Source organism: Chrysemys picta, chromosome 14, assembly GCF_011386835.1.
Source record: "Chrysemys picta bellii isolate R12L10 chromosome 14, ASM1138683v2, whole genome shotgun sequence".
NCBI lineage: Eukaryota > Metazoa > Chordata > Testudines > Emydidae > Chrysemys > Chrysemys picta.
The window spans coordinates 3,424,999-3,452,049 of NC_088804.1; the positions used below are offsets into that span (position 1 = coordinate 3,424,999).

Genomic DNA, 27,051 nt, shown 5'->3' on the forward strand with positions numbered 1-27,051 from the left:
AGCCTTTGACCTAAGGACTCTGGATTTTCCGTCACTCTGAGAGCAATGAATCACAGATGCTAAAGGGTTAAAGCAGAATATATTCAAACAGTCCATGCAGATTGTGACCCAACCTTAGCTTCTTCAGGGTTTCCACTTCCCTGTTCTGAATTCTATGGTTCAGTGTTGTTTGCCAGCAGGAAAGGGACGGAAGGGCTCTGGGGATTAATAGGGTCTGGTGCCTTGCACCTCTACAGGGCACGTTCAAATCCAGCTCCGGCTAGAACTGACCAGAAATCTCTGCTGACCAGAGGCTATTTTGTGACATGTGTGAAATGCCTCAGTCCAGTTTCCTGTGAACAAGTGTTAATAGCATAAGAAAACACACCCCTGCAATTGGCTCGAATTGTTTCCTTTATTGCCAGTCTTAGCAAATCAGCTAAGGTATGAATTGGCCCTGGAGACTGAACTACCCTGTGACCCCTAAAGTTGATTTCTCCAGGTCAAGAATGAGGCACATTAATACAGCCCAGCTACCAATCCCAATCTGGACAAATACCTCATAATCCACCTCCCGGCTACTAATTCCCTCCCCAGCCACTAACCATCTCCAACCTGCAGATTTGCCTCCTTCCTCCCCTTTTCCAGACTAGGGCTCCAAACCATTTCCCAGCTGTCAGAATCCTCCCTGAAAACTCCAGGCACATTTCCCCACTAGAACTGCTGCCAGCCCCTGAGCACCCCGATTCCAGGTGTGATTCTCCGGGGAAAGACACAGCATTCTAAGGAGCAATAAAGAAATGACTATTCAGTATGATACAGTCCCCAGGCCAGACCCTCCTGGAAGCTGTGACCAGAACTCCAGGATGGGGAGAGCAGTGGGACTTGAATATACAAAGAGAATGGACTAAAACATATTGAAGAGGACGGATAACAGCTTCTCTCAAGCATTAAGGGTTAGAGGGGTTCTGCCTACGGTAGAGGTGGGCTTGGGCAAAGGCTCCATATACAAACTCCCACCACTAAACTTGGAGGAGATGCAGATCTGGATTTGAATTTTGAGTTTCAGTCCCAGCTATGGGTTAGGTTTGTTTATAGAGTTAGGTAACAACCACATGGGACATTAACAGTGCAACACTGACGAATAGAAGAGGAAGTTTGCTCCAGTGGTCCAGTTCTGCCATTGACTCATTGCTGAATCTTGTGTGACTTTGGACAAGTCACTTAACCTCTTTGTGACTCAGTATCTCCTTCTGTAAACTAAAGCTAACTTACCTGCCAGGGGTCCGTGAAGCATTTTGAGATCCTTGGCTGGAAAATGCTATGGAAGAGCAAGTATTTTCCCTCCTTCCCACCCATCCACCAAACAGGTCCATTCTTGCATAGATGTAACGGCAGCTGACGAGAGGCACTGTAGGGACATACTACTCCAGGGAGCGATTGGGATTGGGCTAATAATGATGGGAGTAGCACAGGAATGAAACTAAGAAGCTCTGGGAAAGCTCTCCTGTTACTCTCAATAGCTCTTGAGGGCTCTGTGTTCCCAGTGGTCAAACATCACATTTGGCCATCTGTCTGGGCAGGTTCTCAGCTTGTCTCCATCCAGCGACATAACTCTGAAGCCCAAAGGGGGCACCTGCAGCGTAGAGGTGACTTTCTCCCCAAAGTGCCGCATCCCGCTGTTCGCAGAGGAGGTGATGCTCGAGTGCATGGGGCTGCTGCGCTCCTTCTTCGTGGTGCGGGGCTGCTGCCAGGGCATTGAAGTGAGCTTGGACCAGGATCATATCCCCTTTGGAGCAGTGGTGCAGCGGAGCCAGGCTTCCCGGCGCGTCCTCATGCAGAACACAGGAGACATAGGAGTCAGGTGATGTAGCGTCCTTGCACAAGGCTTAGTCCACTGAGGGTTTGTGGTGAGCCTGAGCCCCAGGAGATCTTTACTTGAGCCGTGCTGTCCCCAGAACCCAGAGGTAGCAGAACAGTATGTAACATGCCTTCAGAGTAGTGGAACATGGCCTCCTTACAGGCCTGGTTCTGTAGCCTCCAATGTTGTTGAGATACTCACGCAAGCCAAATCATCCCATTTAACTCGGTGCCAGTGCTCGCTGCCGCGTGAGTAAGGACAGCAGACTCGGGACCTACATGTCTGTGAAGGCCCATAGCCACCTTTCATGCTATTGCAACTGTGCCCAAGGGCTGTATCTATAGCTTCCTGACAGCACAGAAAGTCCTAGAGATGCTTAGAGAACCCTGCTCCCATCTTTCCCAGCCCGGCTGGGATGCACTGTGAGCCCAGCTTTAAATCTCTCCTTTTCTTCTTTGTGCTTTTCTTGGAAAGATTTAAATGGGACATCAAGAGTTTTGAGCCAGATTTCTCCATCAGCCCGGTGGAGGGCTACATCTCCCCAGGCATGGAAGTCCCCTTCGAAGTGACCTTTCATCCCTGTGAGCTGAACCCGGATATCCACTATGACAACCTGCAGTGCTGCATCCAGGGCAGCGAAGCGCTCAAGCTCACTCTGACTGGCTACTGCGTGGTGGTGCCTATGACCAAAGAGGTAACCTTAGCAGAGAGGGACCCGCTGTGCCATTCCCAAGCCCAGCCTAGAAGCTGGCTTGGTTCCCAACCCAGCAGTGTAGCTGTGGATGCACAGCATATTCCCCCAGGGTCCAAATGGGAACAGCAATAGCCCAGGTGGAAACTGCTGCAGGACAGAGCTTTAATTCTAGGACTAGGTCCAAGTGAGGATCTTAAACTTCTGTAATGACATGGACACTCGTGCCCAGCTCTGTAGCTCCAGTGTAGGCCTGACAGCACCTTGTGAGGGGAGAGCCATGAATGGGAACTCTGGCACCGGCCTCCTGAGTTCCAAAAGCGGAACTCAGACCAAGCCAAGCAGCCAGTCCACAAAGAGGACTGTAATTGATGTCTGCCCATTCTGCAGCACTTACAATGAGTAGCCCCCTGCCTTCGGTAGGCCTGCTTGTGTTAATAAGGACTGCAGAATTGGGCCCTTCATGAAAACCTGCAAAATGCTCTTATAAGGGAGAGCTCTGTGTCTGTGTTTATACATGCCTGCCTCCCTGTCTGTCCTCCACCCCTCTCCCTTTCGTGTCTTTGCATATGGGTGAGGAGTACCTGCACCCCCACACACCACAATGCCATCGGTGAATGGAATGGATTCCCTACAGGGGATGAGGTCTATCTGTGTTCCTCTGTTGCAGGTGATGAATTTCACATGTCAGGTGCGTGGAAAACACACCCAGACTATCATGCTGTCTAACCGGAGCAACCAGTCATGGAACCTGCAGCCCATCATTGAGGGGGAACAATGGAAAGGGCCTGAATTCATCAGGGTAGAGGCCCATCAGCAAAACAAGCCCTACGAGATCACTTACAGACCCCTCACCATGAACGTGGAGAACAAGAAGCATCAGGTACGTGAGCTGTGGAGGTGTGAGAGAACTTGCAGCCATTTCTTTTATTGCACCAGACCTTTGTAACCACTACTAGAGACCTGATAACACAGAGCACTAATTCTGGGAGAAGAAAGAAGAACAGGAGGACTTGTGGCACCTTAGAGACTAACAAATTTATTAGAGCATAAGCTTTCGTGGACTACAGCCCACTTCTTCGGATGCATATGAAGTGGGCTGTAGTCCACGAAAGCTTATGCTCTAATAAATTTGTTAGTCTCTAAGGTGCCACAAATACTCCTGTTCTTCTTTTTGCGGATACAGACTAACACGGCTGCTACTCTGAATTCTGGGAGAGTAACCAGTGTATCAAATTAGCCACTACAAGCTTTAAAACAAAGATTTTCAGAGGATTTGAGTGTTGAAATGAGCTCCATCCTTCCGGGTGATGTCATAAGAACATAAGAATGGCCATACTGGGTCAGACCAATGGTCCCTCTACCCCAGTAGTCATATCTGACGGTGGGCAATGCCAGATGCTTCAGAGGGAATGCCAGATCAGGCAGTCATGGAGTGATCCATCCATCACCCATTCCCAGCTTCTGGCAAACAGAGGCTAGGGACACTTCAGAGCATGGTTTTGCATCCCTGCCCATCCTGGCTAATAGCCATTGATGGATCCATCCTCCATGAACTTGTCTAGTTCTTTTCTGAACCCTGATATAGTCTTGGCCTTCACAACATCATGTCATGGTATTCCTTGCACTGAGACCCCTCCCTCTCGGCGAAGGGACACCAGGTATTAGGGAGAGACAGGTAATAGTAATGAAGAAACCAATTCTGATAAATGTAGATCGCTGGGTTTGTGATGACTGGGAGAACCGCATGCTGCATTGCCTGCTGGGCGCAAAGGTTGCGGACCTCTCAATACACCTAGATACACTTACTTGCAGTGCTGGGGCAGATCCAGTGATCATGGTACATGTAGGTACCAATGACACAGGGAAAAGTAGGAGAGAGGTCCTGGAGGCAAAATTTAGATTGAAGTCCAGGTCTCTCCACAATAGTGTTCTCTGACATGCTCACGGAGCTGAGAAGACAAACAGAACTACAGGGTCTCAATGCATGGCTTAGACAATGGCGTTCGGAGGAGGGACTTAGATTTATTAGGAACTGGGGATCCTTTGGGGGAAGGGGGAGCCTATGCAGGAAATATGGGCGCCACCTAAACCAAAACAGAGCCGAATTGCTGGCATGTAAACTGAAAATGAATCATGGTCGTAGAGCAATTTTTCAACTAAGGGCTGGGGAACAGCCAACAGGTGCGGAGCAGCATGTGGTTCTGACTTCCACAGGGAGGATTTATTAACGGGGATTCTCCTAGTAAAGAGGAGAAGATAGAAGTTGATAAAGTACAGGTAGGAACTGAAGAGAAACAGTCAACCAAAAAAGTTCAGTTACATCCCAGGAAGGCAGACAACTACATACAGTATTGACAAATGTTATATGTGCTTGTGTGCAAATGCTAGAAGTCTAAATACCAAGATGGGTGAACTTGAGTGCCTGGTACTAAATGAGCATATTGATATACTAGGCATCACAGAAACTTGGTGGAATGATGTTAATCAATGGGACACAGTAATAGCAGGGTACAAAATATATCGGAAGGACAGAGCAGGTTGTGCGGATGGGGGATGGCACTATGTGAAAGTGAGCACAGGGTTGTGAAAATAATAAAAATCTGAATCAGTACCATCAACTCTCTATGGATAGAAATTCCATGCTTTAATAAGAATATAGCAGTAGGAATGTACCAACCACCTGACCAGGATAGTGATGGTGACTGTGAAATGCTCAGGGAGATTAGAGAGACTACAAAAACAGAAAACCCCACAATAATGGGGGATTTCAACTATTCCCCTATTGACTGGGAACATGACGCCGCCGGATGGGATGCAGAGATAAAATTTCGAGACACCATTAATAACTGCTTCTTGGAGTGGCTAGTCCTGGAACACACAAGGGGAGAGGCAATTCTTAATTTGGTCATAAGTGGAGAACAGGGTTTGGTTCAGTGGGTGAATATAGCTGAACCGCTCATTAATAGTGACCATAATGTAATTACATTTAACATCCTTTTAGGAGGAAAAATACCAAAGAAACCCCCACAGTAGCATTTCCCTTCAGAAAGGGGAACTACACACACATGAGGAAGCTAGTTGCATGGAAATTAAAAGGAACAGTCACAAGAGTACAAAAATACCTGCAAGCGGCATAGAAACGTTTTAAAACTACCGTAATAGAGGCTCAAAGTAAACATATTCCCCACATTAAAAAAAAACCAGCAAGAGGATCAAAAAAATGCCACCATGGCTGAACGACCGAGTAGAAGAAGTGGTTAGATACTAAAAGGCGTCCTTTAAAAATTGGAAGTCAAATCCTGCTGAGGAAAATAGAAAGGAGCATCAACTCTGGCAAGTCAAGTGTAAAAGTATAATTAGGGAGGCCAAAAAACAATATGAAGAGCAACTAGCAAAAGACACACAAACTAAAAGCAACATTTTTTTTAAAGTACATCAGAAGCAGGAAGTCTGCCAAACAAGCAGTGGGGCCACGGGATGATTGAGGTGCTAACGGTGCACTCAAGGAAGACAAGGCCACTGCAGAGAAGCTAAATGAATTCTTTGCATTGGTGTTCACTGCTGAGGATATGGGGGAGATCCCCACACCTGAGCGATTCTTTTTAGGTGACAAATCTAAGGAACTGTCCAAGGTTGAGGAGGCTTTGGAACAAATTGGTAAATTAAACAGTAATAAGTCACTGGGACCAGTTCTGAAGGAACTCAAATATGAAATTGCAGAACTCCTAACTGTGGTATGTAACCTATTGCTTAAATCAGCCTCTGTACCAGATGACTGGAATGTAAAGCCAATTTTTTTTAAAAGGCTCCAGAGGCAATCCTGGCAATTGCCGGTAAACCTAATTTCAGTACCAGACAGATTGATAATTCTCTTCTTTACTCTAGTTTCAACCAGACACAGTTGTGACCAGGGACCCAGGGGGGCCGCACTGAGGATATTCAATTAGGGCAAACTGCAAAGAATGGGGCAGACAATTCCCAATACTTAGATCCACCAAGTTAGCCACAAAACAGCTTCTATAATATCTTACTGGTTACACAGACGTCAAAACACAATTCCCTTAAAAGCAACCCAGCCTTTGGGCTCCCTCCCAGACAGCCCAGTCAAATATGAAAGTTCTACCAATCCCAAAAGATCAGACACATTACCTCCCAGGCTAATGACTAGTTCAGATCTTACCCAAATACAGGCTTATAGCAAATACATACTTATTAACTAAACTAAAATTTATTGAAAAAGAAAAGAGAGTGAGTATTGGTTAAAAGATCAGTATCCATACAGACATGAGTACCGTTCTGAGATCAGTTTCACAGCAGAGATGGGGAGCTTTGGAGTTGCATATAGTTCTTAGAATTAGTCCATAGGTTCAGGCCAATGTTCCATACACAGGGGGATCCAGATGGGACTGGAGATCTCAGTCTTATGACTCAACCTTCCCCCGCATGAAGCATCAAGCAGATCTGAGAGAAGAGGATCAGGTCCCAAGAGTTTTTGTACAGTTTTCTGGTAGGCTGCGGTAGCCTCTTTACAGTAGGGGTTCCTTGGGTGAAGAATAGCAACTCTGAAGTAGAACTAACTATCTTCTATGCATACCCAAGTAATTAGTTGCATTCATCAGCATAAGGTAATTATCCATTAAGCAGTTTATAGACAATTTACCACAAACTTTAAGGTGAAATATAGACAATGGTGTTATCACTCCCACATTTCATCTAAATGTTAATATTCCCTTTTGATCTCTGAATCAATAGAATATCAGGCTTGGAAGGAGGTCATCTAGTCCAACCCCTGCTCAAAGCAGGACCAATCCCCAGACAGATTTTTACTCCAGTTCCCCAAATGCCCCCCCGGATTGAACTCTCAACCCTGGGTGTAGTAGGCCAATACTCAAACCACTGAGCTATCCCTCCCTGCTAGCTATAGTGACAGCAGGAATTGTCTGTTTACATGGCTAACATCTAGCAAGCTATAAGTGAACACATACAATTAGTATTACCTCTAATTCTCTAACAATACAGGTTTGCATTTCAAAGCGCTAGTCCGTTTAGCATAGCTATATTAACTATTTCTTGGAATTGCCCTAATTACCATTTACATACTTTTCTAACATGTCTATAAAGGTTGACTTTGGGTCATTTACCCTGCTGGTTGCTTACTGGCCCAGCATCACAACAGTATATTGGGAAGAGTCAACCTGGCTTTGGTGAAGGGAAATCATGCCTCACCAATCTATTAGAATTCTTTGAGGGTGTCAACAAGCACGTGGACAAAGGCGATCCACTGGATAGAGTGTTCTTCGGCTTTCAGAAAGCCATTGGCAAGGTCCTCACCAAAGGCTCATAAGCAACTTAGGCTGTCATGGGATAAGAGAGAAGGTCCTCTCCTGGATCGCTAACTGGCTCAAAGATAAGAAACAAAAGGTAGGAATAAATGTCAGTTTTCACAGCAGAGAGAGGTAAATAGCAGGGTACCCCTGGGGTTTTTAAGTAGCAGTATCTGTACTGGGACCAGTGCTGGTCAACTTATGAATAGGGGTAAACAGTGAAGTGTCAAAGTTTGCAGACAATACAAAATTACTCAAGATGGACTGGTAAAGTCCAAAGCTAACTGTGAAGAGTTACAAAGGGAACTTGCAAAACTGGGTGTCTGGGTAAGAAAATGGCAGATGAAATTCAGTGTTGATCAATGCAAAGTTATGCACATTGGAAAACATAATCCCAACTATACATATAAACGGATAGACTCTAACTTAGCTGTTCTCGAGAAAGAGATCTTGGAGTCATCTTTGATAGTTCTCTGAAAACATTTGCTCAATATGCAGTGGCTGTCAAAGAAGCTAACAGAATATTAGGAACCATTAAGAAAGGATAGATAATCAGAACATATCATAATGCCACTTCTGCATGCGGTTCTGGTGGCCTCGTCTCAAAAAAGATTTACTAGAATTGGAAAAGTACAGAGAAGGGCAACAAAAATGATTAGGGGGATGGATCAGCTTCCATGTGAGGAGAGAGGGAAAAAGCCTGGGACTGTTCAGCTTGGAAAAGAGAAGACGGAGGAGGGATACGATTGAGGTCTATAAAATCATGACTGGACTTAGCTGCTAGTCCATGCTGCCAAGACATCTCTGCTGTTTTTCTCAGAGCTAGCTAGGTCAGAGCTCACTTGGGTATGGCTGCACATGCCGCAGTCACCCCTCTGATTACAGTGTAGACAGACTTTGAGCTACTGAACCAGGACTGCACCAGGTGTGGCTGCTTTCACAGAGAGCTGCTGTTGCTGCCTGAATTAAGCACTGTGCCCCACTAAAAGGCCTCTCCGAGATGTCCCACACACTTGGAGGTCACCGCCGCTGCCCCAAGCAGGTTTGCTGGGGAAGCTTTCTGCTGGCCTGAGGATGCCAATCTGCAGACTACTAGCAGCTCCCTGGGAGGGGAAGGGAAGGGCGGGTGTGCAGGGGAAGCAGGCTATGAATCAGGAATGAGGACAGAGGGAGGCTGCACACTCTCAACTGGAGAATCTGCAGGAGAGAGGCTTGTATGGGAGCTGGAGCATCATGGCAGGGATAACGAGGGCCATGGGAGAAAGCTCACCAGCCCCCAGCTTGGTGACTGCCAAGACTGCTTCTAAGGCAACAGCTGGAGACTTTGGGGGGCAGACCCTGGGATGCAGATCTGCACAGAGTACAGCTCCTTTTGCACTCCGCTGCTGCTGCTGCATCTCTGGGCACGGCCAGTCCCTCTGCCAGCTGTGCACAGCCCCAAAGTGACCGTACCGCACTGAGAATCAGCATTGTGCACGGACAGCCTGACCCCGCCTGCTTTTCTCCAGCCATGCGGCCACCTCTCCTCTGTCCCACCAGCAGGAGGGGTGAGCAGGAGAGCAGGAGCCCCCTCTATTGCTTCTTCACAGCTGCAGGATCAGCCTTGCAGTGGGGTGCGTCTGTCTAGGCTGCTGGAAATGGCCAGCTTACCCTGGCAGTGTCCTCATACCAGCAGCTCTGGCCCATGTATGTATGCGCTCAGGAGCAGAGAAGCTGAACAGGGGCCCGTGAAGGCAGGGGAACCGACCAACCTTTTGCATTGTCTCTAGGGCTCCATCTTCTTTCCGCTCCCCGATGGGACAGGTTTGCTGTACCTCCTGCAGGGGACTGCAGAGCCCCCTAAGTCTTCAGGGACCATTGTCCGAGAGGTGCCATGCAAAACTACCTACACCGAATTGCTCCCCATCGCGAACTGGCTGAACAAGCCACAAAGGTAAACTGGGAAGGGCTGAGCTGTTCACAGCTAGCAACACGAGAGGGGCTTTCCAGGCTAGCTGCATCACTTGTGTTACCCTAACAACTCCCAGCCACCAGCCAGTGTGTGCTGTGACTCGGGTTCCCAGAAAGCCTCTGGGAGATTGTCTAGGCCACAAGTTTGCAGGCACTCAGACTGGCCTTTATTCCTATCTCAGGAAGCATGGATCTGGCTGACCGTCAGCTCTGCTTTGGGAGGGTTTATGCCAATAAACTCCATTTCCCTTCCCATAGTAGCCGGGGGGAAATTTGCCCAACAGTTTGGCCGGGCAAGAGCTTTCTAGAAACAATACATGATTAGGCCTTCAGCAAGCTTGTCACGGGGACGTCACCCATCCCCTCCATCTGTAATAACCCCCTGCCTAGTCACTCCCTCTGATCCATCACATACCACCCCAAGGGCTGATCACACTGCAGTCTAGGAGCCCTGTGCTCCAGGGACTGCCCGGCTAGATCAGAGCCGGCGTCCATTGCCCTGGCTCATAGACGCCAACTTCCCCTCTGCCCCATGGGTGCTCGACCCCCAGCCACTCCTGGCCCTGCCCCAGCTCCACCCCCTTCCCCCAAGTACCCGCCCCTGTTCCGCCTTTTTACTGCCTCCTCCCCAGAGCGCGCTGTGTCCCCACTCCTCCCCCTCCCTTCCGGAAAGTCCTAAGCGCCGCCAAACAGCTGTTGGCTGCCGGTGGGTGCAGAGCACCTGCTCATTTTTCCCCGTGGGTGCTCCAGCCCCACAGCACCCACGGAGTGGGCGCCTATGCCTCAGTGTATGCACTTTCCCCTTGGGGTTCAGGAGATCCCACAGACCCTTGCCTGTTAAATAACCATGGACTCTACAGGTCAAGATGACAAGGCCCCATCTGTGTTTCTTATAGATCAGTGAAATGAACCGACGGGATTTGGTCCATCCTCCTGCGAATTCAGACGGGTCACATGCTGGGCCGTCCTGTGGGGTGGGCCGTACGGGCCCCGCCCGAGGGGGTGCCGTGCGCAGGGTTGGATTCCCACCTGACCTGCTGCCGAGAGCCAGCTGGGCTAGCAGGGGCGGCCGGTGGGCGAGCAGCTGCGGGGGGGGTGGGGGGGGGGAAACTTGGAGGAACAGCCTAGGAGCCAGGTGACTCCTCTGGAGTAGGGGTGCCCCTCCCTTCCCCCCACTACACGTGCTCAGCCGCTGCTGTTCCTGCCCCCCCCCCCCCACACACACACGCGCAGCCTGTCCCTGGAGGGCCCTTGGCCACTCTGCACTGGGTGCGTCTCCTGTCTGCTCTGTGGGGGGGGAGCTGATGGCAGGGTGTCCCTCTCCCCCCACCCGTGTACCCGATTTCCCTAAGCTGGGGGGATGGGACGGGGGGGGGAGATCTGTGTGTTGCTGCAAGCCTAGTTCAGGCTCCTGACCCAGAGTGATTTCTTAGAGACAGCGCAGTCACTCACTCAGGCACACACACACTGCCCTCAACACACACACACTGTCACACACTGTCTCACACTCCCCCCAACACACACGCCAGGGCTCCCTGCATCCAGGTCCCTTTCCCCCCCTGGGCTGTGCTGAGGCATCAGGAGCTGCTCTTACGCAGCCGGCAGGGAAAGTGCCCTGGGTGCAGGGAGCCCTGACAGCTCCTTGCTCCCCCCTCCCAGCCCCCTAGGGCTGCGCCGGGCAGAGGCGCAGCAGTGCCAGCTGCTTTGTGCATCCAGGTCAGGTTCCCCACGTGGGTGCAGGAGGGGGATGCAGGGGCTGGGGTGAGGGGGGCACAGTGCAGGAGTTAGGGGCACAGGAGGGGGCAGGTGTTGGGGTGCAGGAGGGGGCAGAGGTTGGGAGTGAAGGGGGTGTGAGGATTAGGGGTGCAGGAAGAGGAACAGGCATTGGGGCAAAGGGGCACAGTGCAGGGGTTAGGGGCACAGGAAGGAGGGGCAGGGGTTGGGGTGAGGGGGGCACAGTGCAGGGGTTAGGGGCACAGGAGGGCAAGGGTTGGGGTGCATAAGGGGGCAGAGGTTAGGGGCTCAGGAGGGAGGGGCAGAGGGTAGGAGTGAAGGGGGCACAGTGCAGGAGTTGGGGGCTCAGGAGGTTGCAGCTGTTGGGGTGCAGGAGGAGGGCAGGGGTTAGGGTCACAGGAGGGGGCAGGGGTTGGGGTGCAGGAGGGGGGCAGGGGTTAGGGGTGTAGGAGGGGTGCAGGGGTTAGGGGCTCAGGAGGAGGCAGAGGTTGGGGTGCATGGGGGTGCAGGGGTTAGGGGCTCAGGAAGTTGCAGCTGTTGGGGTGCAGGAGGAGGGCAGGGGTTAGGGGCACAGGAGGGGGAAGGTGTTGGGGTGGAGGAGGGGGCAGAGGTTGGTGTGCAGAAGGAGGGCAGGGGTTAAGGGCTCAGGAGGGGGCAGGTGTTCAGGTGCAGGAGGGGGCAGAGGTTGGGGTGCATGAAGGGTGCAGGGGTTAGGGGCTCAGGAGGGTGCAGGTGTTGGGGTACAGGAGGGTGCAGGTGTTGGGGTACAGGAGGAGGGCAGGGGTTAGGGGCACAGGAGGGGGAATGTGTTGGGATGAAGGAGGAGGGCAGGTGTTGGGATACAGGAGGAGGGCAGGGGTTAGGGGCTCAGGAGGTTGCAGCTGTTGGGGTGCCGGAGGGGGCAGGTGTTGGGGTGAAGGAGGAGGGCAGGGGTTAGGGGCACAGGAGGGGGAAGGTGTTGGGGTGAAGGAGGAGGCAGAGGTTGGGATACAGGAGGGGTGCAGGGGTTAGGGGCTCAGGAGAGGGAAGGTGTTTGGGTGCAGGAGGGGGCAGAGGTTGGGGTGCAGGAAGGGTGCAGGGGTTAGGGGCTCAGGAGGGGGCAGGTGTTGCAGTGCAGGAGGGGGCAGAGAATGGGGTGTAGGGATTAGGGGTGCAGGAGGGGAAACAGGCACTGTGCCCGTTTGCCCCTAATGCAGGGGTTGGGGGGAAGGGAGGGTGGGGAGCCTGGGGAGTCCACGGGGGCCAGGGGCAATGGAGGGTGCCACGCGCATGGGGGCCGGGGCACCAAATGCAAGTTCACCCAGGGTGCCATTTTCCCTAAAGCCGTCCCTGGTCACATGGTTTGGAACCACAAAGCACATGTTGGATCAACTATTGAGGAGCAGAAGGGCCAGACCGTGCAGGGCCCAGGAATTGTGGGATAGCTTTGGTGGACTATCCAAACACAAGCCTGGCTAGAAGAGCCTCAGCGAAGTGGGCAGGCGTGACACTACAGCGGACCGTGGGCTCAGACCTCTACCCTGGGACGAGCCAGTCAGCGCGTGTTGTGAGGGGTGTGGGTGCATGTCAAAGGGCTTTGTGGGTGTTAGGGCAGGGCGTAGACATGTGTCAGAGCCCGTGTCCGTACTACAGTGTAGACATACTCTAGCTGCACCAGTCGGACAGCCTGCATAAACGTTTTCTACCTGGCAGATGTCTGGCTGTTTGTAGTGGAAATGAGGCCTTTTGACCTTTCTCTTGTTTCTCTCTCCCCAGATTCCACGTGATAGTGGATGTGATCAAACCAGAAAAGCTGGACATCACCACCATGCTGAAGGGGCTGGACTACATGGAAGTGCCTGCCTCCTCCAAGAAGGACTATAAGCTCACCTTCTTCTCCTACAAGGAAGGGCTATTCAGTGCCAAGGTAGACCCACTCCCAGGCCCTGTGGCTCTGCAAAGAAAGGGTTGTTTGCTGGTTGTGTGTGGGGATGAGGGTGGGTGTCTCTAGGATTTTAAACCAAAATATTGAAACTTTTGGGTGCCCAGAATGAGGTGACTGCTCTGGTAGTTAGACATCTACAGTAAAGCTCCCCTGGAAGCTGAGCAGGGCACCTGTTCTCTGCCAGGTGTGCGTAGGAGGCAGGTGGGAAGAGTCCAAGATGAGTTCATTTCTCCTGTGACCAGAACCAGCCCCCGGTCCAGAGGGAGCTCCCCTAGGTCTGACTGTTACCACTTTTGTACTTGATTTCAGGTGACCTTTCGCAATGAGGTGACACAGGAGTACGTGTTCTACCTGGTCACATTCAAGGCCATCCCTTCCGGTCCGGTCAGCACCATCGAGATGGTTACCCCTGTTCGGCAGAGCACGTCCTCCTCCATCAAGGTGGAGAACCCCCTCGTCTTCCCGGTGACGTTCATTACAGACTGCAAAGTGCCCGATGTCAACCTCCCGCCGCAGTTCATTGTGCCCGCCCAGTCCGAGGTAGGACAAAGCCTTGCACAGCAAACCTGCTTCCCCCGCTCTCCTCCCTCTGCAGTAGCGCAATTGCTGTGATCTTCTAGAATGTCAACAGCCCAAGTGCTTATAGGCGCCAACTTTCTCTGGCACCGATGGGTGCCCGTGCCCCCCTGCCCCTGGCCCTGCCCTTGGCCCTGCCCTGACTCCACCCCATCCCTGCCCCCATTCCAACCCCATCCCCAAAGTCCCTGCCCTAACTCCGCCCCCTCCCTGCCCCTATTGGATCCCTTCCCCAAATCCCCGCCCTGGCCCCACCTCTTCCTCCAGCACGCCGCGTTCCCCCTCCCTCCCTGCCCCACGAATCAGCTGTTTCGTGGCGCAAGCACTGGGAGGGAAGGGGGAGAAGCAGGACACGTCGGAGCGCTCGCAGAGAAGGCAGAGGTGAGCTGGAGTGGCGGGGTGGGGCCCCGGTTTCTGTGGGTGCTCCAGCCCCAGAGCACCCACGGAGTCGGCGCCTATGCAAGTGCTCCTGGACCAGGTGTTAGCCTGAACTGTGTGTGCACCATGGGGCTGGTTTCCAGTGGTAACGGACCCCATGTGATCCTCAGCGGCCGCAGTCCCCAAAGGGTCACATGGGAATGAGAAGATGGGGATGGTAAGCGAATCAGAGAGGTGGGGGGAGTGTGGCTGTGCGGAGTATCCCTACAGAGAATTACACTGCCCTGCAGGAATCTGCCATGCACTGCTAGTATGCCTGTAACTCATCACACGACCACAAGCAGAGTTGCTGCCAACAAGCCCACAGGCCTTCCCACCACTGTTGTAATTGTACTGGCTGTTTGCAAGGCCAGCTACCGAGTCATTCGCCCCCGTGCCAATCCCCTCCAGGGCAGTGCTGTCACTGTGTTAACTGCTGCACTGGTTCAGTTGCTTCTCCAAGTGCAATCCCACGAGGCTTCTGCCTGCCCTTCTGAGCATCATCTCTGTCCCCTGTCCAGGCCTTAGCGGCGCTAAACACCCCAGCTCCCCGCACCCTTGTTCTGGGGAGGCCGAGAGCACCTGAAGTGGGGCTGAGCTGCTTTCTGCTCTACCAATCTCCTTCTCCACCCCAGCTCCCCGGGCCCAAAGAGCAAAAGGACACAAAAGTTGGATGAAGAATACAGCTTTATTTTGGAAAATATTGCCGCTTTGTCTGCGGGCCAGGGGGGAGCTTTTCCTTTTCCCTGGGGCAGATTCTCCACAAAGCAGGAAGGACACACTGAATGGTTAATTAACAAACATACAGACATGGACAGGCCCAGGCATCCTCCTCCCTCCTGCTTTACAGGGGTTTGCCACAGCTCTCCACCCACTTCGTCAATGCATCCCCCACCCCCAAGATCTGGGGGTGAGAAATCAGAAATGTCGTTATTTATATCGACGTTCCAGTCATTCCTAGAGACATGCACCCTTGTGGCTCAGCCTGTACAGACTTATCAGAGATAATCCCTGTCCCAAAATGCTGACAAGCCAAATGGACAAGCCAGGCTAGGGTGGCTGCGGGGAAGAGATGTAACACGCAAGCAGAGTGATCAGAACAATGAAACAACTTTGTTAGTTCCACAATTTATTCGCTTTCTGTCCCCCTGTCTGGGGTGCATTTCGTCTTATGAATTGATAAATAATGACCATTGATTAATGAATTCATACCCCATCCCCACCATGTAAACCCATGGTGCTGTAGATGATAAATGCGCTGAGCAAGTGTAACCCCCACACCACCTGGTTGTGGTGGTCTGTCCCAGCTAATGGCACCGAGACCACTGGGCGAGATTAATGCGTCAGCTCTACAGCCCTTGCTAAGGGCCATGTGGCTTTTATGCAGTAGAGGCTCATTTATTAAGCTCCAAAGGTCCCAGGTTCAATTCCACCTGCCGACAACCAGCGTCTGTTGGTGTTACACAAGTGAGCACCGATTGGGTTGCAGGGGCGCTGCGTGTTACAACAGCTGTTGACTGTTCATGATGCAGCACACAAGTGCTAAGTTCCATCCCTGGCCTGGGCATGAACATTTCTGCTCCCACGTGGATGGACTAGGTCAGGAGTGGGGAAACTTTTTGGCCCGATGGCCACATCTGTGTATGGAAATTGTATGTCTGGCCATGAATGCTCACGAAATTGGGGGTTGGGGTGCGGGAGGGGGTGAGGGCTCTGGCTGGGGGTGCGGGCTCTGGGGTGGGGCCAGAAATGAGGGTGTGGGAGGGGGCTCTGGACTGGGTCAGGGAGTTGGGGTGCCAGGGGGTGAGGGCTCTGGGCTGGGACTGAGGGGTTCGGAGGGCAGGAGGGGAATCAGGGCTGGGGTGGGGGTTGAGGTACAGGGGGAGTCAGGGGTGCAGGCTCCGTGCAGTGCTTACCTCAAGCAGCTCCCAGAAGCAGTGGCCTCTCCTCGCTCCGGCTCCTACGCAGAGGTGCGGCCAGGCGACTCTGCGCGCTGCCCTGTCTGCAGGTGCTGCCCTGCAGCTCCCGTTGGCCGCAGTTCCTGGCCAATGGGAGTTGCGGGAGCAGCGCTTGGGGCAGGGGCAGTGTGCGAAGCCCCCTGGCTGCCCCTACACGTAGGAGCTGGAGAGGGGGACATGCCTCTGCTTCCGGGAGCTGCACGGAGTGGGGCAAGCCCCTGACCCCGCTCCCCGGCAAGAGCTCGACGGCCAGATTAAAACATCTGGAGGGCCAGATGCAGCCCCCGGGCCATAGTTTGCCACCCCTGGACTAGGTTGTTCTCTCTTTCCCCACAGGGGGTGCTCGTGTTCGAATTCCAGCCCCTAAAAGTCGGGGAGGTCAGTGGGCGCCTGGTGCTACAGAGCAGCGACTTGGGCTCCTTCCAGTACGACCTGAACCTGAAAGCCATTGCAGCCAGGCCGGAGAAGCCGCTGTACTTCCGTGCCATGCTGGGCGGCAGCCAGAGCATCACCACCAAGTTCATTAACTACACCCGGCAAAGAACGGAGTACACGTGCAAGGTGACCGGCCCCACTGCTCTGGGGCTAGCTGAAGAGTAAAGACGCCACCAGTGCTCAGGGGGGTGGAGGCACAAACATTCAGCAGGCAACTCAGTCTACCTACCCCATCAGCCCTCTCGAGCAGTACATGGCCCTGTCAGCACTGCTCTGCCCCCCTGCTGGAACCGTTCCTACCTTGGCCAATGCAGGTGAACGTGGCCAGCCTTCCCACTGACTTCACCACCAAAGCTGAGCCTTCTGCAGGGACCATCTTCCCCTGGGGGTCACTCAGTCTTTATCAGCACTGCCGTCACAGTGCAATGGTGCTTAGGGCGTCAGTGTGGCCGAGGGGACAGAGCTCTGAACTGGAGGCTTGGGCTGTAGTCTCGGTTCAGCCACTGGCTTGCTGGACGACTGCGGACACGTCGCTTCCCCGCTTTGTGCCTCGGTTTCCCCATCTGTAAAAAGGGTTGAATGTCCTATTTGTAAAATGCTTTGCGATGTACTGATGTGCTAGCTAGTGCTGCTGTATTCTAGAGTGAAGACCTCCCCTTTTGTGGCCACGCTAGTCAGGGTGGTACTGCCCAAGGCAATAGAAGGAGCCGAAGCCACAATGTTTAAGCTAGCTCCGGACCCAGAGTTTCAGTTGGGAGGGGGAGGTTTGAGCATTCCCTGTGTGCAGTGAAAGGCCCCCAGTGAAGGGGGCTGGAATGTGCATTTCATTTAGAAAATGGTAAAGATTCCCCCCCACACACACATTTTGTATCAGGCTCCTGTGATACTAAATTACCCCACTGCTGTTCCTGTTCCTGACCTCTGGGGTATGTCAGACCTTGGGCCACTTCTCTAAATCCAAGTGACGCCTTCTCTCCCCTTGCAGACTGACTGTTCAGATTTCCACACGGATAAAATCATCAATGCAGCCGCAGGCTCTCAGGGGGGCACAGAGGTCAGTGTGGACGTGACCTATGAACCCTACCAGCTGGGTGAATCAAGAGCAACTCTCATCCTGTCGTCACCCATCGGAGGAGAATACAGCATCCCGCTCTTTGGCGTGTCAGTGCCCCCCAAGCCCCAGGGCCCCTTTCAGATCAAGGCTGGCTCCAGCACGGCCATTCCCTTCAAGAACGTGTTCCTGCAGCACACGGCCTTCACCTACAACGTGGAGAACCCAGCGTTCACCATCAAGGCTGCTGAGACCATACGCTCCAAGAAGAACATCTTCATCACCGTCTCCTTTGAGGGGAACCCCACTGGCAGCAAGATGCCCGTCACTAGCAAGCTGGTCGTCTCCTGCGCCCGGGCATCAGGCATGGGGGCAGGCATTTCCTGGGTTTATTACTTGAAGGGCATAACCCCTGAGAAGTGACCTAGTGGCACGCATGCAGAGCAGCAGTGTCCCGGTCCCTAAACGGGCATTTCCCCCACTTTGCTGAGCCACTTGCAACTTCCAGTGCAGTCATGCACCTCCTAGGATCTGAATCTGACCAGTCTTAATTTCCCTCCCCATCTCAGTACAGAATGGACTCGCTCTACAACACAGATGTGCCTTGGCAGTGAAAAGCAGCACCGGAGTCTCTTCACCACTATTTTTGCCAGTACAGAAAATGTTTATAGGATCTGCACGCCTACTGAAAGCAATGGGTGACTGCAGGATTGGATACGGGGCATGCACAGAACACACCCACCTGTATATAACGGGGCTGTTGTTGAAAATTCCCAAAGAGCAAGCTAACGGATCTCATTACTACTGAAGTGACCTGGCAGTCATATCACTTGTCCTTGGCCTGATAGCGTCACTGATCTTTTAGTCAAATTATATGAAACTTACGATCTAGAAAGGGGCATGAGATCAGTGGGGAAGATCCCAGCTATCTGTGTCTATGGTCTGACTGCATGCGTCAAGACCGTCAATTTATCCTCCCTCAGTTGATAACCACCAATAGAATTGCCTTCAGATTGCCTTCAAAGTACAAACCGTCCTGCCTGAAGGAGGATTCACTTACTGTGGATTTATTAAAAATGTCTTGTGTATAAGCCACCAAAGGTGCTGCAGCTTTTCCCAACAGAGCAGAGCAGAGTTCATGAAAACACTCACCTTGCACCCCAGAAACATGAGGACTCCATCATGCCTCCCAGCTGATCTCACCCTCTGGGATCAGAGGCTAGGATGACTGTTGGCAGTGTGGTTTCTTTGTTTGCTGTATGAAAATGTATTTTGGAATAAAGATAGTTACGCAAACAGAGATTCTGGTCGATATGTCGGTGTGGATCTGGTTAATGTGATAGTACCATAGCTAGCACACACACACCCTGTGCCTCAAGACAAGGGAAAATTGGGATGGAAAAAGAATCCAGATAAGTTGGGGGTTTCATGACTATCTAGAAAGGAGTCAAAGCAGGGGCGCCATTTAGGGGGGTCAGGGGAGGGCTCTAACGCCTCCCCCTCCCAGTTTCGTAGGGAAGGTCTACTCACCCTTGCCCCAGACAGCGCTCTTAACTGCAACAGCTTGAGTGTGATATGTGATGAGTTCGGAAGCTGGGAGCAGCACAGCCTTTGCAGCAGGGAGTTCGTTTATAAACAGAGGCAGGGTGATTAATGACAAGCCTTTTGTTATCTTAAAGTAAATTAAGGATGGCTAGATGATCCTGAAAGCATTGCAGGCACTTCAGTTAAAAGATAGGAAACAAAGGGTAGGAATAAAAGGTGAGAATGGAGAGAGGTTAATAGTGGTGTCCCCCAGGGGTCTGTACTGGGCCCAGTCCTATTCAACATATTCATAAATGATCTGGAAAAAGGGGTACGCAGTGAGGTGGTAAAATCTGCAGATACAAAATTACTCAAGATAGTTAAGTCCAAAGCAGACTGCGAAGAGTTACAAAGGGATCTCACAAAACTGGGTGACTGGGCAACACATGGCAGATGAAATTCATGCTGATAAATGCAAAGTAATACACTTGGCAAAATATAATCCCAACTATACGTATAAAATGACGGGGTCTAAATTAGCTGTTACCACTCAAGAAAGAGCTGTTGGAGTCATTGTGGGTAGTTTTCTGAAAACATCCACTCAATGTGCAGCAGCAATTAAAAAAGTGAACAGAATGTTAGGAATCATTAGGAAAGGGATAGATAAAAAGATCATGTTGCCTCTGCATAAATCCATGGTACACCCACATCTTGAATAGTGCGTGCAGATTTGGTAACCCCATCTCAAAAAAGATGTATTGGATTTGGAAATGGTTCAGAGAAGGGCAACAGAAATGATTAGTTGTATAGAACACTTTCTGTATGAGGAGAGATTAAAAAGACTGGGTCTTTTCAGCTTGGAAAAGAGATGATTACAGGGGGATACGCTAGAGGTCTATAAAATCATGAATGGCGTGGAAAAATTGAATAAGGAAGTGTTATTTACTCCTTCACATAACACAAGAACTAGGAGTCACCAAATGAAATTAACAGGCAGCAGATTTAAAACAAAAAAAAAAAAAAAAGGATTTCTTCACGGTCAACCTGTGGAACTCTTTGCCTGGGGATGCTGGAAGGCCAAAATTATAACAGGGTTCCAATAAGAACTAGATACATTCATGGAGGATAGGTCCAGCAATGGCTATTAGCCGGGGTGGGCAGGGATCCAACACCATGTTCTGCATGTCCCTGGCCTGTTTAGCAGAAGCTGGGGGAGGGGTAGCTCAGTGGTTTGAGCATTGGCCTGCTAAACCCAGGCTTATGAGTTCAATCCTTGAGGGGGTCATTTAGGGATCTGGGGCAAAAATCTGTCTGGGGATTGGTCCTGCTTTGAGCAGGGTGTGGGACTAGATGACCTCCTGAGGTCTCTTCTAACCCTGATATTCTATGATTCTACCAGGCAACTTGATGATTACCTGTTCTGTTCATTCCCCTGGGACACCTGGCATTGGCCACTGTCAGAAGACAGGATAGTGGGCTGGATGGACCATTGGTCTGAGCCAGTCTGGCCATCCTGATGTTCTTATTTAGAACTCAGCTGTATCTGCTCCCCACTGTAACCCACTAGACCCCGCTCTCCTCCCAGAGCTGGGATAGAACAAAGGAGGCCTCACGGGGTCAGTCTCTCTCTCTCTCTCTCTCCCCCCACAGGTAGTAATAAAGTAAGAATATACATTAAAATTTTAAACCTAACCAGTGACTTGCCACAAGTGACTTGCCACAAGATGTCAGAACATGTTATTGGAGCTGAGTGGATCTAATATTTAATTTTCTTTCTTTTATAGAGGAATTAGATACAGGGCTCCAGTCAGTTAATTCCTAAATAATCTGCCAAAACACTAGAGTTTTCAAGTGCCTAAGTAGCCCAGGGAATCACAGTTAAAGTTGCCCCTCCCCCCAATCTGAAATGGCACCCCTGAGTCAAAGGTGTAATCTAATGGTCTAAGCACAAAACTGGGAGCCAGGAACCTGGGTTCTAATCCCAGTGCTGAGCCTCTCCACGGCCTTGGGCACGTCTTCGGGCCAGGTTTGTAATGGTATTTAGGCACTTAAAGATGCAGATAGGGACCTAGTAAGATTTTCAAAAGCATCTATGTACCTAATGCCTACAGGCCTGGTGCTGCTCCTAGTGAAATCACTGGCAAAACTCAGTTTCTCCAGCTATGAAATGGGGATAATAATACAGCTCTAAATATGCCATCCACTGGCCTCTGTTCCAGAAGGTAAGCCAGGTCTGTGAGGTAGTAGTGCAATGGAGTGTGAAGCAGTCCCCCATGAGCGGGTTACGCCACCCTGTTGCCCTCAGAGCTGGCCAGTCAGTTTCTTCTTGTGAGTAGAGACGGAATCTTTGCAGGAGCTACAGCTCTGTAGCCACCACTCCACTTCTTGTCCCTGGACTACTCCACCGCATTGTTGGGCAACCTCCGCTGAGTCCTTGCTTTCCTCTCAGGCCGAGGTTATGACCTTCCTTAGCACTTTGCTTTCGCAGTCGTGCTCAAGTTGGCACTTCAGCAAACAACGATGCTCTGAGCCCTATTTTGCAGCTCTTTGCAGTGTGCCTTGGCGTTTCAGTGGATGTTTTCCAGCACGTTTATGCTTCAGAACTTGGTTTTTACTGGTCTCCTGATTTTGATGCACCTTAGGCCCATATGTATGTCTTCACTGCTGTTAACCTGGGTGATCAGCACCCACGTCTGAGCCCACCTGGGTTAGCCTCGCCCAGGTGTGAGCAGCCAGATTGCAAAGCCCTACCCAAGTTACTGTATCCTCAAGTGCTACACCTGCTGTGTGTCTCTAGGACTTCTGGGGTCACAGCCCATGGGTCTTTGTGCTGCAGTGAGCTGAGCCACTCTAGGAGTCTTTCCCAGTGAATTGTGGGAAAACTTGCCTCTCCTTCTGGGCACATGGGAGGAATTGTGTGAAGGCACTTGGAGGCCTTTCAGCACTTGAGTCGTTTAGCCTGTGTCTTCATTGAAAAGTGAGTGGGTTACAGCCTCCGTGAAAGCCCCCAGGTGCTACCTCTGACTCTGGATGCACCAGCTAGCCTGGGTTGGAAGCATCACTAAACTTAGGTGAGAGGGTTTTGTGTGTGGATAGGGCGGGGATTAGGGGCAACATGTGGATAAGAACCTGGGATAAATCTGCATTGGAGACATCCCCTCCTTCCCATTTTCAATGCTTAGCTTTGGTGCCTACTTTCTGGCGCTTTGGCTTGGTGGTTCTGTGCTCAATTTCCAGCACTGGAGAAAGGAAAAGGAGAGAGAAGGGGGGCAAAGGTGGAAGTGAACTTTTCGCCACCTCTCTGCACTAGATTGAAGGGAGTGAGAGAAAGGGGAGTAGAGGACAAATCCAGAGCCCACTAGAGGGAGAGTAGAGATGGAAGGAGAGAGGAACAAGAAACAAGGATGGAGTTGGAACGATTGGTGTTTGGAGACAGAGTGGATGTCTTGGCCTCTTGTGTTTGTGGAGACTCAACAGCTATGAGCTCAACCCTCGGACCTGTTGTCCAGGATTAGCATGGTCCCAGAAGCGATGCAGGTTCCTGGCACACGTTGTCCAGCCCAGCTTTCCACTAGTACGCTACCCAGCCTTCTCCTAGTTTTGTGGTTGCCCTAAGTGTGCACATTAATGTGGAAGCTCTACTCTCTGCACCAGAGCAGGAGAAGCAGCTATCTAGCTCTGACGTCTGTCCCCTGCCTCACACAGCCATAGCTCTTGTACCAAACGACAGATCTCTCTGCTTCGCTGCAGGCCTGTGACTCCCACCTTTTCAAGAAGAGATTTGTTCCTGAGATAGTTAATCCAAATGTCAGTTTTCAGAGATGTCAGCTGCAAGCACATATCCGTGCTTCAAAGAGACCTAGAGGAAACTTTCCCGTACGTTTTCAGTTTCCTTGGAAATGGGATCATATTTTCCCTTTCATCATTTTTTAGGCATTACAGAATTCAGTTAACCTGAAAAAAGTAAAACTTCATAGCATAATTGACAAAGTACCTGCTGGAGAGCAAGCTGTATTATACACAGGAGGGAGAAATATACCAAGCATGTGGCTCAAAGATCTGGCTGTATTCCTAGGCACTGTCTGTGAGACCACACCCAGTGTAAGTAGCAGAGCCCTGGCTCAACCCTATTAGTTGTTGTTTTAATGATTATTAATAGAAGAAAATCACACCGTAGCACCATAAATTGCAAGGTGCTTTACAAGGAAAGCCATTTCTCTAGCAACGGTTCTGAAGAGGTTGTGGGGAATTAGTGAAGAGACGAGAAGACATCCTGGAAGAAAAGGGGTTTAAAGGACGATTTGCAGGGGAGACTGAGACATGATGGAGCAGTGGTTAGAGCACCAGCCTGGGGATTAGTAAACCCAGGTTCACTTTCTGGCTGTACCAGAGACTTTGTATCCTGGGGCAAGTCATTTGGTCTCATATGAAATCAGTGGACGTTAGCACCCCAACTACCCTAACTACCTTTGAGCATCTGGGCCTTGGTGTCCCTGGGCCTCAGCTCACCATCTGTCCAATGGAGCTAATAGCGCTGTGAGGCATAAATACATTAAGGATTATGAGGTGCTCAGATCCTCCGGTTATGGGGGCCCTTCTGAGTACTTTAGCCAGAAGCAGGTTCCCTCTCATTTTCCCACCCGTGTGCGGAATGAATTTTGTTATGTGCACCAACATGGAGATGGTGTCATACATCATTTTCACATAACAAAATTGATGTGGTGGGGTGGGGCCAAGAGGTTCAGAGTGTGGGAGGGGGCTCAGGGCTGGGGCAGAGGGTTGGAGTGGGGGGGGTGGGAGCTCTGGTTGGGGGTGTGGGCTCTGGGGTGGGGCTGGGGATGAGGGGATTGGGGTGCGGGAGGGGGCTCAGAGCTGGGGGCAGAGGGTTGGTGTGTGGGGGGTGCAGGCTCTGGAATGGAGCCGGGGATCAGGCTTTTGGGGTGCAGGCTGCCCTGTGGCTATGTTGGGGAGGCAGGGCTCCCCCCCAGCTCTCTCTCCCCACAGCAGCACCTGGGCTGGGGGGGAGGGGCACCTCTCCCCGCCACAGCAGTTCCAGTGGGCCTGGGCCGGGCTGGAGAAGGGGCTCCTCTTCCCAGCAGCTGGAGGGGCTGGGCCAGGCTGGGGGTCCTGCACAGCGCTATACAGCCTGCTGCACGGCCACACAGCTTACAGGGAGCATAGGCCAGAAGAGGCATTTCCCCTTCGACTGCTTGCTCATGTCCAGTCCATGTTAGGTGTGCGCTCGCCACATGCACCGGTGCTGGAAGTTTTTCCCTCCGTGGTATCCGTAGGGAACCGGCTCTTGCACCCTCTGGAGTGGGGCGTATGCACTGGTATAAGGGGTACTGCCGGCTCCCCCCACCCTCAGTTCCTTCCTACTGCCAGTGTGGGGGCTGGAACACTCCCCTTGCTCTAGCAACTGGTTCCCATTCAGTGGGTCTTTGAACTTTTTTTTTGTAAAAAGTTCTAGTTAGTAGACAGGTTTCAGAGTAGCAGCCGTGTTAGTCTGTATCCGCAAAAAGAACAGGAGTACTTGTGGCACCTTAGAGACTAACACAGTTATTTGAGCATAATAATATGATAATATTTATTTGAGCATAATAATATGCTCAAATAAATGTGTTAGTCTCTAAGGTGCCACAAGTACTCCTGTTCTTTTTTGAGTTAGTAGATAGCTGACAGTTCTTAAGAGTTTTGTATACGTTAGTGATAGATCATCCCCCGAGGGACTTAGCCCAGGGACGGGGCATGCCTCGCTCCCCGGGCTTCAAGCCGTGCGAGGCTGTAAGAAGCCCCTGCCAATCGGCAATCTACATTTAAGCTGTTTAAAGTGTCTGGGTGAGTCCCTCATTCGGGAGACGTGTCACATTAGCAAGGGATTCCAGCCCCAGACCAAGAAGGACCTGGTCCGGTGGCAGCCTCGCTGGCTGAACCTAGTCCGCCCCATGACCTGCCTCCTACCGGGGTACTACCTCATGGTGCCACCCTGGAAGCCTTTAAAGTGGCAAAAGACATCTTCTCCCTCCCATCCGTTTCAAGGGGAAAGCCTTCAGTGGCACCCCTACATAAGTCACCCGTGGCACCGTAGCCTGGCCCCATCTCACTCTCCAGGGCTGTGCCAGCAACCTCCGGAGCCGCACCCCAGATCACAGACCTGCAACCAGTCGGAAGTTCCCAGCACAGAATGCCAGACTCCAGCCACCCATCCCCGGGATCCCAACGCCAGTCACCGGACCCGTGGTACCGGGCCACAGAGGCATCCCCGGAATCCCGGCAACGATTACCTGACAGGCCTCGCTTCCCAGCTCCCAAGCGCTGCTTGCCAGAGCCTCCTTGGCGCTCTCAGAAACTCCGAAACTGCTCTTCGGAGCCTTGCCGGTCATTGCAACCCCATCCCCAGTCGCCAGAGCTCCGTCCCCAGCTGCCAGAGCGTCACACAGATGGTCCCCACGCTCCCAGTTCCAGTTGCCGGAGTCTGCAAAGTGCCCTCAAGCAGGTGGCACCTCTCCCCAGCTTCTTACTGGGCCTATGCATATTACTGTCGGTCGCCGGATACGCATCATGGCTCATGGGGGGGTCCCGGTACCGCTCCCCGAATGGCAGGCACGAGGCTGCCAGATACAACAGGGAAGCCTACCCAGTGGTGGTCACCAGAGGAAGATTATTCCTCCTCGGGCTCTGAGAGTGAGTAGTTGCCGACCTACCACCTACCACCATCTGCACAGTCAGCAGGTTTTCCCCAGGGCTAGTCTACAAGTCCGTGGCCACAGGGTCAATGGCCGGGGCTCTGGTGCTTCTTGATGCTTAATTATTGTATTTGCTCTTTTTAAATCTAGCAATAGGCTGAGTTTTCAGATGCATTTCCTTTCTTTTTGTTTTTAATACAAATTCACCTTTTTTAAGAACAGGATTGGGTTTTTGTATCCTAAGGGGTTTGTGCATATGTTGTTTAATTAGCTGGTAGCAACAGCTGATTTCCTTTGTTTTCTTTCAGCTCCTCCCCGGAGGGGGGAGTGGGGAGGGTGAAAAGGCTTGAGGCAAATGTTAAGTCTCTGGAAGATCCGTCTCTCCTAATACAAATGGAGTAGTTCTTAGAGGGTGTTCCTGAGGAAATAGAAAGATACATCCTAGATGGGAAGCCCCAAAACCGTAACTGAGGTGGGGGATATCGGAGCCAAAGGGTGGAGGTCCTGCTTTGAGCAGGGGATTGGACTGGATGACCTCCTGAGGTTCCTTCCAACCCTGAGATTCTATGAAGGCCAAGAGCATCAGCTGACTACAGCTCATCACCCCGGAGTCCCACTAACAGCCCTCAGGCCTAGATGTGTTGCAAATACCCCCAGAGCAAAGGGAAACTGTGACTGTGGGCAGGAGGAAGATTACTGCGTGGAGAGACACTGGAGTACAGGTGTCAGCTATCCACCAATCCCTAGTGGACCCCAAATTCATCAACCCAGAGGCCCAGGTGATGGTGCAACCCTTTAAGGCCAACTCTTAACTTGCCTACAGCCAAGCTGCTTGTCCAGTACAAGGGCTGGTCAGGAATATGGACTTTTGCAATCTGAGGATTATCCCATTCCCATGCTGCTGGGAGAAGACTTAGCCAACCATGTGAGGCTAACAA

The 27,051-nt window shown here is 51.6% G+C and overlaps 1 protein-coding gene across 2 annotated transcripts in view; it reads left to right on the forward strand.

The window, feature by feature from the left end:
- The window catches only part of HYDIN (HYDIN axonemal central pair apparatus protein), a 446,593-nt gene extending 427,394 nt beyond the window's left edge, over positions 1–19,199 (forward strand). For both annotated transcript variants that reach the window (XM_065567801.1, XM_065567802.1), the window contains 8 exons: positions 1,563–1,843; positions 2,315–2,534; positions 3,202–3,414; positions 9,628–9,791; positions 13,298–13,448; positions 13,776–14,006; positions 16,754–16,978; positions 17,838–19,199. In XM_065567801.1, coding sequence (XP_065423873.1) covers positions 1,563–1,843; positions 2,315–2,534; positions 3,202–3,414; positions 9,628–9,791; positions 13,298–13,448; positions 13,776–14,006; positions 16,754–16,978; positions 17,838–18,326 — 1,974 coding nt within the window. In that variant the 3' untranslated portion in view covers positions 18,327–19,199. The remainder of the gene's footprint in view (positions 1–1,562; positions 1,844–2,314; positions 2,535–3,201; positions 3,415–9,627; positions 9,792–13,297; positions 13,449–13,775; positions 14,007–16,753; positions 16,979–17,837) is intronic.
- The last annotated feature ends 7,852 nt before the right edge of the window (positions 19,200–27,051 follow it).